Genomic DNA, 16,768 nt, shown 5'->3' with positions numbered 1-16,768 from the left:
TGCTGCCAATCTGGGATAAGCTATATGCTCAAATTTTCTCAATCTGATCTATTTTAGGCATGCAATTATATCATGGATTGTGAGCGTGACTACGTTTCCTTTCGTCCAGATGAACTATGTTGTTCAGGCGGGGTATGCACGAACAATTAAACGACGTCACTGGATTTATAGATCACCAGAGTCAAACCAAGCAATGAAAATAAAAGGTGATACTATAGTGGTATATGGAGTAAATAAAACTAAATTTTTTATTAAACTGGTAAATCGCATGTCTTTGTTTTGGGGTGTGCTTCGTGGGGTGTGCTTTTTCATGTCGAAGCGTCCAGAACCTTTTCTGATATATTGTTTTGACATGCTGAAAAGCAATCTTCCTGATGTTTGTAAGAGTGGTGTTGCCAGACCTGATGGAGTGTATTCGCGCCGACGCCGGTTGGGAAATTTTAAAATTTCGACCTCTAGATCATCGGAAACAACATTTACAGATGCGACCATATTTGAACATTGAAATGATGCCTCTTACCTGCTGTAGAGTGTATATAATACCAATAAATCACTAATACTGTAGTATGTAAAGTAAAAAAGTAAAGTAAAGCACGGAGGTATCAACCGCACCCCCCCCCCCAAACGATTTTCTCCACGGATTTGAACAACTAAAAAAAGGGCCTGGTGGGAGTGGGGTAGACTTGTCTCGTGGTGACGCTACTGGATAGTCCCCTGGAGTGAACTACGACGACAAGGCGACGCATACAACGCGATAGTTGAACTTTATCATTCGTTTCACAATCTCTGACATTGGTGACGCGACTGTATTTGTTAATATGAAAAATAATCGCGACCGGAGCTAATTTATTGCGGCATATCTATTTTAAGTTCATTTTGCATACTATAAATTTACATGTGCCTGTGTGTGCAGGGTGTCTCAAAAAAAACGCAACCACTTAAATATGCAAGAACATTAATACAGCTCTAAATCGCAATAGATAAGCACCCCTTGGAATTGAAAATGGCTCTTAATCCTTCATTTGAAATGCTAAAAGTCATTTTAGCTGAACTATGGTGCAAACCCGAACAATATTAATATTCTTGCATATTTAAGTTGTTGCGTTTTTTCTTGAGACACCCTGTAGAGGTTTCTATAGAAGATATCTAGACGATTGTAACTTGTGAATATAAAATAAATTGCAGAAGAGACAATCTGGTGAAAATTGTTACTAAATTAAAATAGACTCGATATTAAATGAAATGGAATCAAGTGTATTTATTCTTATAGACAATTGACAAAACTGATAACATTTAAAACACATACAATCCACGTTTACTGCCCTATGATTCAATGACACACAAAAAGAAAATAAACTGTTGTGACCAACGACATCACAGACTTTATGCGAATAAAAATCATCACGAAAGATGATACGATAACGATATTCATGAATACCAATGTCCTCTTTGCTGCTAAACCAGGGGGGGAGGAGGCTTATGCTCATTTTTTTCCAAGGTCGGAAACGTCGATTGTCGTTTGACTACGTTTCCTTTCGTCCAAAGAAATCTGTCGCGACGAGTCGGAACGCGACATGCAATATTTTTGTTGTTTTCCAACAGATTGTCTGATGGCGTGAAAACGACGCATATTACGCGATAGTTCAACTTTTCCATTGGTTCAATCCCAACTTCAGTAACGCGAATGCACTTCTTATAACGAGTAATACTCGAGATTGGACCTAATCCATTTCATCCAAGCAATATATTGATATATTGTAGCCGACAATCTATGCCGGCATCAATTGTGGTTTGACAACGTTTCCTTTCGCCCAATGACGTCTGTCGTCATTGTTGAGAGACCCATTCTTCAACATGATGGAGATCTTCCGGTTGCAGGAATGTTAGGGGGTGTGGAAAACGACAGGGGAACACATAATACGCGATAACTGTTGATGAAGCCTGCATATTGCTTTGGAGCTGAAGACGTGAACATTTTGAAGGTATGTTGTTATCGTCCTTTATATTGAAGTTGTATCGCGTTATTCAACTTTACTACCATTTTTTCTAAAGTTGTTGTTGAGCGAAAGAGAACGCATTGGTCCAATTCCATCTCCGGGCATCATTACTAATATTTAGCTGTAAAATTTGAATTTGAACTATAGGCACAGCACAGAGTCGCTCGTTGTTCGGTCAGTAATGTCATTTATAGGAATCCAATGACATACACGCTTCAGTAAAGAGTTGTGTTTGGAGTGTCTGTACCATAGCCGGGTTTAGAATGGTGTGGTGTAAACTGATCGCGAATTTGTTTTTCTTCAACTTTAGAGAAATATTGAATTGAAGAAAGATTTCTACGATGAAGACCTTTGTTATTCTTATTCTGGCATTGACCGTTGCATTTGGTAGCTGCTCAAAAAGGATCAGAAAAGATCGTAAGTTGAATTGAACAAGTTTTCACTATAACTTCTAAATGTCAGAAAATGTACAATACAGTAAATTTCGGTCCTACCCACATAACGGTCCTACCTTTTGAGTCAGTTAAATTGTATATATAGTTGTTAGCAACCACGCATGTATCTTTGATCAAAATTTTCAAGAAAATGTCTCTGATAAGACTGTTCAATGCTCATTTTACGAGGATCTATAACAATCAAATTTAAAAATTTTCTTGCTTCTTAAAAGATTCCTGAGCGTATCCTGTCTCCCGGAGATTTGTATAGGTAATAGCATGATTAGCAGTTTTAAAAACTTCAAGGGATGCAAACTTAAATGTATACCTAAGCGATCCCGAATATTTTTTTTCCAATTTTATTCATTAGGGTTTTACCCCAAGCAAACAAAAGGGGTCGATTGGCTTATTCTGTTGTTTCATTGTTCTATTGTATTGTTAATTAAGCTATGATTTATGAATATATACAAAACCTTTTTCGTCGCTTTTCTTAACAAACTAAAATTCTCATTCCCCTTACTTTCGTGCACGATAACCCAAAAAGTGATAAAGCTAACTTGATGAAATTTTCATGGTTGACTTTAATAAAGACAATTGGTTCGGTGGTGAACTAAAAGTTTTGCATTTCGTTCATTCTAAGTAAAATAGCGACTTCAGACAGATCGTAGAAGTTTTATACAAAACGTTCTGTAAAACGTTTAATACTGGACAAGTTTTATTTATTCTAGTTCAGCTTCAAATAAATAAAACCGATTCCGTCGTTCTAGAGTTAAAACCTAGTTTGTTATCGTGTTTACAAAAATCGTCTATGACTATTTTCCACCATTGGGTGTGTCTGGTCTGGGTAACTGTAGTGATTGAAGATTCCTACAAGTCTTTTTTCACTCAGAGTAACTTGGTTTGCAATATGGCATGAACAGATTTTTATATTTTTCAAAATTAAAGAAAAAAAAATGGTATTGGACCACCTTAACTGCACTGAAATCAACCAATCACAGTCAAGTAATACAACCGGGATTTTGGCATTAAACTGAACGCTGTAGTTTCATCGATGAAATACTTTTATTATATATTATTAAAATGGTAACAACGGGATTTTGGCATTAAACTGAACACTGTAATTTCATCGGTTCATCGAATGGAGCAAAAATTTTGCCGAAATTGACAGCTCTATATAATTAATTCAAAAATATTTGTGGCTATGGCCATTCGTCGGAGGCACATAAGCATGCATGTTTCATTTCTTTTTATAGAGACAGCTTGCGATTGGCCTGATTGCGAATGTATTTACATAGACGATCCTTGTCCCGGAACTCACTATGATTGCTCAGAAACAAGATTCTGTGATATACCAGACGACAAACCATGCTGCAATTGAAGTGGGTTTTTGGGGTAGTTAAAAGTATCGCTGAAGTAGATGTAACGTTGCATACGAAATAAATGTTTCGGTGATATAATTTGTATTGCTGGTCTTTATATATTCATTGAATCGTAAAAAGAAACTTTCGGTGAAATTTGCTTCTAAAATGCAAAAGATGAATGGAAACAGATACATGTGTGCAAATTTTCGTCATGATTAATTCGACAATGAGACGCTGGTAAGGATGAGTCAGTTGAAGTTCTATGGAGAGAATTACAGGCACTCTTGGATTTATTCTTTGGAGTTTTGCCTTCTCTATATTTTCTGAAATTGCTGAAAAATGGGGTTCATTACGTTCATTTCTTACCATATAGGCTACGATTGTTTTTAAGGCAAAACCAAGGACGGGTGCCTTGTTGCGACGGTTAACTTGAGCTTTGCGTCAAAAGCAGGGTTTCCACTTAAAGGCTAATTTCCACTCCGGAAAACGTGCAGCGGATCGGATTTTTTTCCGAGCCTGGTCCGATCCATGAAGTGATTTCGGATCGGATAAAAAAAAGTTAAAACTATTTGAACTTTTTTTTATCCGGTCTCGGACGCTTTCGGATCAATATAAGCAAAAAATTTCAACAGACGGCGCACGCGCGGATTATCTTTCGTTCCGATCCGCTGCTCGTTTTCCGGAGTGGAAATTAGCCTTAACTAAAGCCCGGTAAAGCCCTCAGCTTAAATTCAAGCCCAACCTATCAGTCCTCAATCAGTACATGTATATTCGCCACAAGTGATTCAGTAAAGTACTTTATATTCCGTTATTCATACCTGCATGCTTATAATAGGTCTTACACTCATATTTACATGGTGTTTCTTCCCAGCTCTCTGTTTAATGAATATACCGTCAACTCTTAAATCCTTGTGTCTAACATCGTGAATATTGATGAAGACCCGATGGCACATGCGCATTTGCGATGCTCGAGAAAAAAATCGGGTGTTCCGGGGGTATATACCTTTTAAACAAAACCAACACCAAAGAGAAGCAATGTCGTAAAATTCACAGGAACGACGACGATTCCTCGATTCTTTTCTATGAACTTGGCAAAAGGGCCAAAGAGTTGTTACATAAGAGCAGTGAAAATGATTAAAAAACCCCTTATCTTCTGACCATGTACAAAAAATCGCCAAGACATCAAGGTCACCTCCCAGAAAATTCACAGACTGACTGACTGGTTTGAATTTTTGTCAACCATGACAATACTGTCTACTAGGTTTCAAGAAACTTTGCAATAAAAAGCAGTAATTGACTAGTCAGGCAGGTATTATCAACAATAATAGTTAGCATTCAGGCCAGACTGTCAGTATAAAGGCTGAGAGAAAAACACCGAATAAAGCATTGCAAAGCAGCAAGTAATTTACCACCGAAGGCTGGTATCAGAAGAATGAAAAGTCAGCCCTCAAGTCAGACTATCAGACATCGATGGTTTGAAGTCAGACGGTTGAAAGTGTAGTGAGAAATAGCGAACTCAAAGACATTGAAAGTATAGTGAGAATTAAGTGTGAAGTCAGACGTTAAAATTATAAAACATATTAATGAAAAATAGAAAATATTAAATTATAGCCAGGCTGATATTAATAGACAGCAGTCAGTGGAAAGACATGATATTCAAGTATTTTTTACACTAAAACTAACGATAACACTAAACGAACACAACGAATAAGCGAAAAAAGAAATTTTCTCAATAAAGTAAATATACTTTGCAGTTATAAGTGTTCAGGAGGACCGTGCATTACAATATCTAAGCTGGTTAGAAAATAATGGCTGCTATATTCATTAGACAGGGCTGGTCGTCGCTGCTAATTTCGATTCCGTAGTCAGTCGAACTCATCATTGATGGTCGTTCTCATCATTTAACTCGATCCCAGGTTGCTAGAACACTGCCGATTTAACAGCCTAGTCCCTAGGCCTCTCATACAATGAGGCCTGGGACTAGGCTGCCGATTTAAATGACCAACATATATAATGTTAAACTAGTGGGCTTTTTATCGATGCATTGCTGTCCAGTGGTCAAGGGGTTTGTTCTTGTGCGTGATCTGTGTTCGAATACTGCCTCTAACCACTTTGTTTTTTCTTTTTTCGTATTTGCAAAATCCCGAATTGAACGAGTGAAAATACCTTTTGGTTAGTTATTTGGGTTATTTGAGGGTTTGGTTTATTTTCTGTGTATATTTGTCGTTAATAAGAGTGCGGGCGGGTGTTCTAGCAACCCGAGATCGAGTTAAATGATGAGAACGACCATCAATGATGAGTTCGACTGTCTACGGAATCGAAATTTGCGTCGTCGCTACTGACCGAAGATCTATAGGTAGAACTGAAGTGACATGTTGAAAAATCGACAGAAAACGTTCGAGAGGTGGTAATCATATATAGAACTGATTGATAGTAATCATATATAGAACTCAATATATATCTGCAGTAAGAAACTGCGTTCCACAGGCTCTAGGTTTTTTTATTCTACCTTTGGAGCCTGAAACATCACTTCAGTTAACCTTATGCAGATTATCCAAATAATTCGATGCCACATTTGTAACCGATATTTTCAATGAATGTCTCCTATACAATTGCTGTCCGGCGTTGAGCGAAGATTCGTCGACGCTGCAGCGAAGATCATTCGACCGAATCACTGCTGCTGCTTGAACTGCTCTCTTCATCTGAACTGGATGAACTCGAGCTGTCTTCGCTGCTGGATTCGCTTTCACTCTTTCTCGATTTACGTTTCCGAGAATTGTCTTTTGATAGTGCGAGTTTCTTTTCGCGTTTGGAGCTAGTAAAATGCAACCAAAACGTTTAGATACGTACATCTTGCCAATAGAATAGAATTATAGTAGACTTTGTAGGGAATTAATATATTTCTACAAAAATACACTGAAGGATAACGGAGATATGAAATAAAGTCTGACTCCGATTAGTCTAATTTGCTTCACTGTTGGTCAAGTCATGTTATATGCAACATCTGCAAACATCTTGCTGTAATAGATGCAGTTATGTAAGAAATGAAATCGTACATTATGGACAGTACATACGAAGTTAAATGAATTTCTTATCCACACAGCCACTGAATTATATGCATAGTTTACAAAACAATAATTCGCAGAAATAAGGTCACATACCATTGTGATAACATCTGAACAACGTCATGTACAACATGTTTATATTTTGCTACCTTTCTTATCCAGGAGATGTCATCCTTCCTAAAACACATCTATGTACTGACCTCTCGGTTTTCTTGCTCTTAGATTTCGTTACTATCTCTTTCTTCTTCTTCTTGTCGTTTTCTTTCACTTCCTTTCTTGATATTTTCAATTCCTTTTCACCCCTCTTCTTTGCTTTCAAATCGCCCCTATTCCCTTTTCCTTCCTCATTCACACGTTTCATTTCAGGTCTTTTCTCCTTTTGTCCACGAGAACCTTTTCCATCCGAAGTTTTCATCTTCGGTTTCTTCGCTGGCGGACGCTTATCCGTCGATTCGTCACTATCGGAGTCGGAGCTCGAATCAGAGCTTGAGTCGGAACTACTCGAGCTATCCTCGGAGGACGAAGACGAAGAGGATCGCGTGGAACTTGGTTTCTTTTTGACTTTCATTTTTGAAGATTTCTGTTCCAAAGATCTTTGGTGTTCGGCTGGACTGCGTCCAAGCTTGTTCGCGCGGGATTGTTTGGGTGAATGAAGATCGTCAGTGGCCATTTGGGATCGTCTAGGGGACTTGCCACGAGGCGGTGACTGGCTCAGACCAAAGCCTTGCGACGACCTGCGACGATGAAACTTTCATTATTACGAATATAATTAAGAGTAACGGGAATCAGATCATTTAACTACTGTAATTTTCTTTCAATTTCTGTTAAAATACACTCTTCGGTCTTCTATAAATACATACCTTCGCGGACTCTGGCGTCGTCTATTTACAGCGCTCTGAGGACGAGCTCTCCTTTTCGGGCTAGGTGAGCGCCGACCTCGTTTGGGGGGACTTCGAGAACGGGATGGTGAAGCCCTCCTCGGAGGACTGGGGGAAGGGCTACGACGTCGCCTGGGCGGACTAGCAGGCGGTGGGCTAGACCGACGTTTAGGCGGGGGCGACCGAGCCCGTTGTTTCCTTGGTGGACTCGGTGTGGGGCTTCGGGGTTGTTCTTTTTCTGGGCTTGTTGATGGAGAGGTCGATGGGCTTGGAGGCTGCTCTTGGGGTGTGGGTGAACGCGATGGACTGCGAGGTTGTTCTCTTCTTGGGGGCGAGGGGCTAGGAATCGGATTCGAGGATCTTTTCTTCTTAGATGCAGACTTTTTGGGATGTGGGGAATCTGAAGGGGTATGGGGACCCTTTCTCGTACCGCGGGGTCTTCTGTCTGGACTTGTTGACCCAGCTGGAGGCGACCTTCGGGTTTTGTGCCGAGGGCTAGTGCTTCGACGATTCCGTTTCTGCGATGCTGGTGAGCCTGAAGGGGTATGGGGACCCTTCTTTTTTGAAAGCGGGGATTCCGATGGAGTGTGCGGTCCTCTCCTCCGAGGTGAGCCTGGGGGAGTGTGTGGGCCTTTAGAGGTGTACGGCTTAGCTTTGGGTGGTGTTGGCGGTGGTGGAATTGCTGCTAATGGTTTCCATTTTGATGTAACAGAGCTCTCTTCATGCTTCTCTTCAGATTGCCCGGCTGCTTCGGCAAGTTCAGCCTCTCGCATTGGTGTTGTTACGAGGTCGGATGGACTATATCTCTCGTCAGATTTAGCTAAAGATGGTGGCCTTGAAAAACAATATCGATCAATTTATCTGATGATGTATGTCTGATAATTCAGACAATGGAAAATTTCTTTCTTTAGCAAAACATCAAACAAATAAACAGAATGACAGAGGAAATAAGGCATACCGGCTATTGTGGTAGTCTGGTAGACTTGCAAAGGATGGAAACTATAAAGGGGGACTTTTTGGAGTGATGCATATAATACATATATATACTCACCTCACTTCATGGACGGGCTCTTGTCTGGGACTTCCAGATCTAGATCTACCTGGAGACGATCTTTCCTTTCTTCTGGCAGGACTAACGGAACGTGACCGGTATTTCCTTGCTCGTTGAGCCGGACTCGGGGAACGATCTCTTATTTGAACTGGACTGGCCGAACGGGACCTACTTTCGCTGTGCTGACGGCTTCTGCGGTCCGCTTTGGCCATGGGTCGCCTCTCTTTTGACAAAGGTGCTGGACTAACAGAGCGGCTTCCACTTCTACGACGGCCTCTCCTTCGATCTGCACTGGCCATAGGTCGCCTCTCTTTTGACTGAGGTGCTGGACTAACAGATCGAGACTTGCTTCTGCTTGGCCGACGGATGGCTCGACCCTTCGGAGGACTAACAGAGCGGCTTCCACTTCTAGGACGGCCCTTCCCGCGGTCCCCACTGACCGTAGGTCTACTACGTTCTCTGGACTGACTTGGTGGACTCACGGAACGTGATCTACCCTCAATAGGCCTACCATTTCTTCGATCTCCACTTCTCATAACTCTACGTTCCCTCGACCGACGATCCGGACTAATCGACGGGGATCTACTTTCTTGCCTTCTTCGTGGAGGAGGACTGGCTCGGGGGCTACACGGACGTCTTCTCGGAGGGCTTCGCGATTGGCGCGATCCGGGTCTCGCACGACGGCGAGGTGGACTGGGGCGGGGACTAGAGCGACCTCTCCTGCGCACAGGGCTAGCTGACCGAGATGGTTCACGTCGTCTCCGAGGTGGGCTAGGCCGACGGGGGCTGGACCGGCGCTTCGTTTGCCGTGGGCTGGCGGACCGGCCTGAACTCGGACGCCTCTTTGGACTGCCTGAACGAGATCGGCTTGGACTGGCACGAGCCTTTCTTCGAGCAGGACTAGGCGAGCGAGACTTGCTAGGGCTGGAACGACGCCTTTGCGCCGCGGTACGTACATCTTCTCGGCTTTTCCTCCGTGGTGGACTCGTGGAACGTCGGCCTCTTTCAGTGACCGGCGACGGACTATGCTTGGACGCCCGACCCCGATGAACGGGACTGACGGAGCGGGACGGACTAGGATCTTTTCGAGGGCTTTCAGAACGCGACCGACGCGCATTCGAACGGACCCTTTGACCTGGATGACTATCAGAACGTGACCGCCTTGGGCTAGGCTCGCGTTTTCTCTGAGGCGGGGATCGGGTCTGTCGGCCTGGGCTCGACCTATTTCTGCTTCGCTGAGGACTGGGGGAACGTTTGGATCGACGTTTTTGCTGGATAGGACTCCTGGAACGGGACCGACTTGGGCTGACACGACCTGTTTAGTGCATTAGAAAATTAAAATCCGGTTAGACGTGCAAAGGCTGATTGCCAAGCACCCCGTTCCAACTTAACCCCTCTGCTATTTAGCATAAACTGCGGTTAAAACAAAATAATAAACCTTCGTCCACAACTTACCTTTCCTTGGGGGGCTGCGAGATGGTGGAGGACTAGACCGACGTTTTCTATCAACGCCGTCTGATCGGCGACTAAAACGAGGGGGAGTGTCGTCTTTACGCTGGGGAGGAGATCTTCTTGGTGGAGACCTCGAAACACGAGTTTGTTCTCGAGGGGGGCTGGCAGATCGCGAGGCACGGCGTTTCTCGTCAGCTGGAGGTGAAGCAAACACAAAACATTGATAAGGAATTTCTATAATGTGAATTTACATTTTTGCAGGATTCGCGCGGTTTGCAAGTGACGTAAAGGTTTTTTAAACACGATCCAATTTTGTCAGATCCAATTCACTTTGATGTATGGAATGCAGTCTGTTATAGATGAAGCAGTACTGCATTGGCTTAGTTGATTTGCTGCCCATAAACAATGCACGTTCACACACTACAAACCATCCATCAAAGAGGCGAACTGAACAGACCTCGCGTTAGTTACCTGGACTTTGCTGATCTTCCTCACTTGAATCAGAGGATGACCTGCTCGGTGATCGTTGTTTTTGTAACATTCTCTGTTTTCGTTGATAATCTGCAAAAGCTGCTTGATATATTTGATCTGCGGGTTTCAGCTTCTTTCCTGACCCTGCATCTTGTCCACCAGATTTAGGCTCAGAATCATCGTCCTTCTTTTTCTTTTTGTGTTTTTTCTTCGCTTTGTCTTTAGGGTCCTTCTCTTCTGCTGGTAGCCTTCGATCTTCACCATCTCTGCTGTAGCTGAAGAACAAGTCGAACTTGGTCAAATACTAAAATTTGAAGACATGGGCTTTTTTGGCTGGCCGTAATATAACATAACTCCAATGTTTCAAATGAATAATAAAATTATAGGAAGGATCAATTATGGAGTAAATGATAAAATTATAGAATAGGTGCTATTAGTATCGAATAAACACCTGTGTTTAATCTGATATTTCGAGTGAATGGTCAAAGTATAGAATAGTTGTTATTCCAAATATGATGTGAATGATACAAGTATGAAGTATAGAGATGTTATTCTGAATACAGAGTGCCCCACTGTGCCTGACAATAATTCATTATCGAACACAACACACCAACAGAACACCATTATTGCATTGACAGTTACAATGAGTTAACACACTTATTTGCCTTATTTCACACTTATTAAGTAAGTAAATGAACGACCTCAGACATAAATTGCTCGTGTTTCCATTATCATCACCGAATAATATGAGTTGGATTTTGGTCATCATTGGTCAGAAATGAATTACTTGCAAGAAGAGCAAATATTACACCACAAGTAACAAGATATCACAGCAGATCACAACAAACACTAACTACTACCCATCAAGTGGCAAACGTCTGAGCAAGAGAAACATACAACTCTCAAAATATACATCAATCTGATTACCTTCTTTCTTTCTCATTATCGCGATCTCTTTCCTCCTCATAACTACCTTTTGGTCTTGTTTGATCAGGTGAAGGAGAGCGTTGCTTGTTTTTACTGAAATAAAATTATAATTGATAATTAGGGTCATATGAAGAACATAAATAGCTTTGTTAACCTAACCATCCCTAATTTTGTGTTTTAGTCCAGTCCACAGTTAAACCTACCACAAATGCATGTTTAGCTCCTAAAATATAATCAGAAGAAACTATTAACAATATCTATCAATATTTGACATCATTCGCTCTTTCCAACTACCTTCTTGGAGACTTCTCGCTTTTCCTACTGCGTTCAACAGATTCTTGCCTATCTGACTCAGAACTAGAAGGAAACAATAGAGGTATGATCATTAGAATAAAATACATGTATATATCTGAGTCTTGTCATGAAATACCCTTGTTGTTATGAATAAAATGCATCTGAGACTTGTCAACCTGAATCACATCTGGGTAATAATGAACATTTGATGCAAGAAAAAATTTTGCAAGAGAAATTGAATAAGAAAATTTAGACATAATCACAAAATACTTTAATTAACATATTAACTGGCAGCACTAGAGTAAAACCATCTGGCATTAGACAAAGTAAAACACTAGACAGGGTAAAATACTAGAATGGCTCATCTGGGTGCACTGCAAGCTGATGGGCTAATAGCAAAAAAAAATGAAATACAAGTACTAGCCTACCTGATTACCTGATTAAAAAATATAAATACATTTTAGACTAATAAATGTTCATGCAGTAAATAAAAATAATTTAAATCAAACAAGAAGAAGACTTCTACACGGCTACACCAGGAAGGTACCTCTCAGATCGATCTCTTCTGGCTCGTTTTTCCTTTGCTCTCTTCTTTTTCTTCTTGTCTCGATCACTGCAATTTACAGATGTAACATTAAAAATTAGAAAAAATTCTACAAATGTATTTATTTCTATTTATATATATTTCATTTTGAAGTTAATGAGTTCACGGCAACCAGGTATATAATCCATCGTAATTATCGCTACTCTGGTTTTAATAAATGAAAGTAATCACCACACAAAAGATTAATTTTCACGACCCAATGTTTCGAAACTCCGGTCTAGTGTCTTTATCAGGAGTGATCTGATGTTGAAACTCGGTTCCTTATACATACTCTCAAAATGACTTCATTTTGAGAGTATATATAAGGAACTGAGTTTCAACATCAGATCACCCCTGATGAAGACACTAGACCGGAGTTTCGAAACTTTAGGTTGTGAAAGTTAATCCTTTGTGTGGTGATTACTTTCATTTATTAAAACCAGAGTAGCGATAATTACAATGGATATTTCATTTTGTCGCTTTTGTCGCATTTGCCGAAAAAAGTACAGGAGTTCTACTTCTTATAGGTATTCTGTGGTATTGTTCTGTGTGCACTAAAGCAAATTCGAGAAGTGTCTATTCATTCTTTCAAATTGATATATACTTTATGTGCCGACCAAAAAGAGTAATAATATTTATAACTACCCTAAACAAAAATAAAATTTGTTAACTTATTCATCTAATCAATTAATAAATTACCTGGTACCAAAAATCTGAAAAAAGAACATAACAAAGAACCATAAAGTAAACAAAACCAAATACTATTTTTTTAGGTAAATGTCAAGAGATTGAGATTTTCAGCATGTTTAACCACACCAAATCTCTATGTTACCTTTCAGAACCACTGCTTGAGCTGTAGTCGGAGGCATTTTTATCAGCCTTTCTTTTCTTTGACTTCTTAGATTTGCTGAAAGAAATGGAATTAGTTTAATAAAATAAAATACAAATTGGATCTATTTCCATCTGTCCACAAAATTATCATCACATGAAAAATTAGAATTAGTATCAACCATAGATTGGATATTGTACAGTATTCACAAATAAATATGGACACTATTTTGTTTTTTTTTTAAAAGTTTTGATTCAGTTCTGAAAACATATTTTTGATGATGTGATTTTGTGGCAAAGGAAACAGATCAAATTTCTTTTCAATTGCCATTTCAGATTTTACCACAGTCTCCTGTCAGAAGAATAAATATGCAGCACAATTTTTTTAACAAACCTGTGCTGTTAACATCATGAAAAAAAACATGCTAAACAATGATTTCTATCATAAGAATTGCTTTTTGGTCTACGACAATACTTGGGGCACAACATTTTATGTTAAAACATATGACTTTCATACACTAAAAGGTTTTGACTTACCTGTTCAAAATTAAAAATATATGCCAAGACTACCTACACAGTGTTTACAACTATTGCTGGGAAACAGAAAAATGCATAATTTAGCTTTTAAATGTTTACACACTGACAAGTAATCGAAGCATTTAGATTTTCTAGTGCCAGCTTACAATGTCTACTAGCAATATATATACAGTATTTCTAAGTGTATACCGGATTATTGATATGTTTTCCAAACACAATATGATATCAAATCCAAGTTTATACATATAGACATTGTCTACATGTACTTGGCTACTGTTTTAACCATGCAATTTTGAAAGGTCTATTATCAACTATGGCAACCCCAATGTCATACATTTTCCCATTTCTTTGCAATTGTTGAAGACACTTTGAATACGGCTGGAAACTCTGGCCTGATACATACTAGTTCATTTGTATTTTTTCATACTATTCAATTGTTTGTTAAAATTAATGAATTGTGTGTAATGAATTGTGTGTAATACCTGTGTGCTTGTCATTTTTATGCCAAATACTAATTGTGATGTGCATTGAGTAGAGATTAAGAGACTCCATATAGACTTATATTAGTAGTCTCTTGAATTTCCATAATGAGATAATCCAAGATTTGGATGATGGAGCGGTTTCTTAAACGAGTAAGGATTAAAATGCCATATGAAACTACACTAATATTACTGAGCTAATCACTTTAAAAAACACAAAACTATTAAAACTTCATAAATTGGCCAGCAATTATTCTAAAGAAGACGACTTGTAAGTTGTAATGCTTATCAAATTGTAACCCATAAAAAATGTTAACAATTTATGGAGTTTTAATGGATGTGGGTTTATAGAAACTCTCAATAGCAGTTGTTATTATTAAATTACCTTGATTCATACTTCCTTGCTTCTTTCTCTTTCTCTTTTGCTTCTCTTTCCTTCATTCGTTCAAGTGCTTGCAGTTCTTGATTGAAAGCTGTGCCTCCTTTGTAGTCATCTTTGATACCAAATGCTTCTTTAAATTTGGCATTTTTTTCTTCATTTGCTTGAGCAATTTGGTGGGTCTCTGTGAAACTGGATGGGAATAGAACATTAGATTGAAAAAGCTTATTTTAAGAACTGGGAGAGACAGATGATTTAATTATGTTGATGAAATGGACAAGGACTGAAAAATACAGTAAAAACTTTCAGAAGAATATGAAGAAAAACTCAGGTCTAATTTGCCATAGTGTCAGGGTTTTCGCCGGTCATTCGGCGTACATAAATTGACAGGTATCGTTGATACTCACCGCAAATCAAAGAAATCTGTATCAACTTTCTGATTATAAGTAGCCTCCTATATCTTCCTGCTAGAGATTTAGGCTGTGTTCGGTACCTGTGTTCGGTACCTGTGCTTGGCACAGGTGCCAGAAGTCAAGACTGGTTCATAAAAGATGCCGAGCACAGTGCCCTTGTTGAGCACTACCTCTGGAGGTAGGACCCGTTCTTAGACACAGTGGCTGACTTAATTTGGACTTCAGCCCAACTTAGATGCCAGAAAAAGTGATAGGCACCAGTGCTGGGCACTCAGTCTGAACTCAGCCTTCCAATGATGGATACTTACACAGGTCTTCTGTCACTATCTTTTTCATCATTGAATCCACCTTCTTCCATCAATTTTTCTCTAAGCTTTGCTACTTCATCATCAATTTCAGTTTGAGAGAATCTAGAATATGCAGAAAAGAAAGATTGGCAAAACTTTTGAGTGATCATCCACAACTGCACCATGCACACAGCATAGATTGCAGATTATATGCAATGGGACAGGACACTACATTGGTTGATGGCACTTACCATGTTATTCATGCTAAACAATTCAAATTTTGAAAAATTTACGGCGCGTTAAAATTACCATTGGATACAAATGCTAAATACTAAAATTAGTAAATACTTAAATCACACGCTAGGAAGATAGAGCATGAATAAACTGTAGAACTAAAGCGTAGTATATACTGCATTTTTTAAGACATTCTTCAACACGTGCAAATAAACGAGTCACTGACTGACTCTCATGTTTGAGGCAAAGAACTGTCCTGTCCTGCATAAAAACACAACTTACCCTTGTTCTTCCAGCGTATCTTGTAGTTTTGTGCATTCCACTTCAATCTGCCTCTTTCTTTCATGCTCGAGTATTTCCTTATTCGGTTTCTTTGTCATCGTCTGCTCAAACTTCGCCATATCGACGGCAGGCTTGTAGCTGACCCGTTCCTTTTGGTTTGCAACGAAAGATAAATTTCGAGTAACGTAGCCGTTTGTACCCGAACCACGAGGAGTCGTAAGACCAATATTATTGTACATGGCTTCCTCTCTTCAATTTGAGCTGGACTAACGCGATTTTAATAGGAAAAACGCAGGTTTTACATCGTTTTTTTTGTTCAAGAAACGCGCTTCGTAATTTCACGGTTTTTCCATCATCATGCTTCATTGAAACCTTCCCATAGTGCTTCGCGAAACCACTCTAGTTCCCCACTGACCTCAACACTGCCAGGATGCGTAATTCAGATACGCGTATATTGGGAATTTCTGAATGGTTTTGACCGCAAAATACTGTTGCAGACTTGTTTCCAGTGCGTTTGTGTGGAACCAAGCGGCTCTTCCCTTAGGGAGAAGGGGAGAGCCGAAAAAGGAACGGTGACGCACAAGTAACCTCGATATTTTTGCTGCATATTAGCATGGAAGGGATTATATTGTGTCAATTACTTCATGAGCACAGTCACGAGATATTTTTATAAATGTGATGACCTTCTTGATATCCTGTTTTGTGTAGTTTGTATACATGTCGTGTATCTAAGCGTGAAAACGCGTACCAGAAAAGGATTGGGGAGACCAAGCCTATTAAAAATTAAAATATCTCACTGTATATACATTTTCTGCC

The 16,768-nt window shown here is 39.7% G+C and overlaps 1 protein-coding gene and 1 long non-coding RNA gene across 2 annotated transcripts; one reads left to right on the top strand and one right to left on the bottom strand.

Moving 5' to 3' along the window:
- Positions 1-1,896: 1,896 nt before the first annotated feature.
- LOC114524080 lies at positions 1,897-3,888 on the top strand. The gene is made up of 3 exons (XR_003687070.1): positions 1,897-1,982; positions 2,308-2,414; positions 3,685-3,888. It is a non-coding gene; the product is annotated as an uncharacterized LOC114524080 (long non-coding RNA).
- Positions 3,889-5,428: 1,540 nt separating this feature from the next.
- On the bottom strand, positions 5,429-16,317 carry LOC114523893 (serine/arginine repetitive matrix protein 1-like). Its single transcript, XM_028544953.1, has 13 exons — positions 15,953-16,317; positions 15,458-15,559; positions 14,743-14,928; positions 13,346-13,420; positions 12,478-12,543; positions 11,931-11,993; positions 11,637-11,729; positions 10,710-10,984; positions 10,242-10,433; positions 8,787-10,101; positions 7,718-8,569; positions 7,058-7,591; positions 5,429-6,607 (listed from the first exon to the last, which is right to left on the bottom strand). Exons 1-13 carry the CDS (start codon positions 16,189-16,191, stop codon positions 6,451-6,453), a joined length of 4,149 nt encoding a protein of 1,382 aa, XP_028400754.1. The 5' UTR covers positions 16,192-16,317; the 3' UTR covers positions 5,429-6,450.
- Between the last annotated feature and the right edge of the window lie 451 nt (positions 16,318-16,768).

The sequence above is a fragment of the Dendronephthya gigantea genome, unplaced genomic scaffold (assembly GCF_004324835.1).
Source record: "Dendronephthya gigantea isolate DGI-Jeju-01 unplaced genomic scaffold, DenGig_1.0 000029F, whole genome shotgun sequence".
NCBI classification, from domain to species: Eukaryota; Metazoa; Cnidaria; class Anthozoa; order Malacalcyonacea; family Nephtheidae; genus Dendronephthya; species Dendronephthya gigantea.
This window is presented reverse-complemented; position numbering and strand designations above follow the sequence as displayed.

What these genes read in the sequence shown, in the direction of transcription:
- LOC114523893 (XM_028544953.1), bottom strand. Translation starts at nt 16,191, where the DNA reads ATGTACAATAATATTGGTCTTACGACTCCTCGTGGTTCGGGTACAAAC. An exon ending in GCAAGGAAGTATGAATCAAG is followed by an intron (nt 13,421 to 14,742) that starts GTAATTTAATAA and finishes CATTTCTTTCAG; the next exon opens with CAAATCTAAGAAGTCAAAGA. An exon ending in AGCGAGAAGTCTCCAAGAAG is followed by an intron (nt 11,730 to 11,930) that starts GTAGTTGGAAAG and finishes ATTTTATTTCAG; the next exon opens with TAAAAACAAGCAACGCTCTC.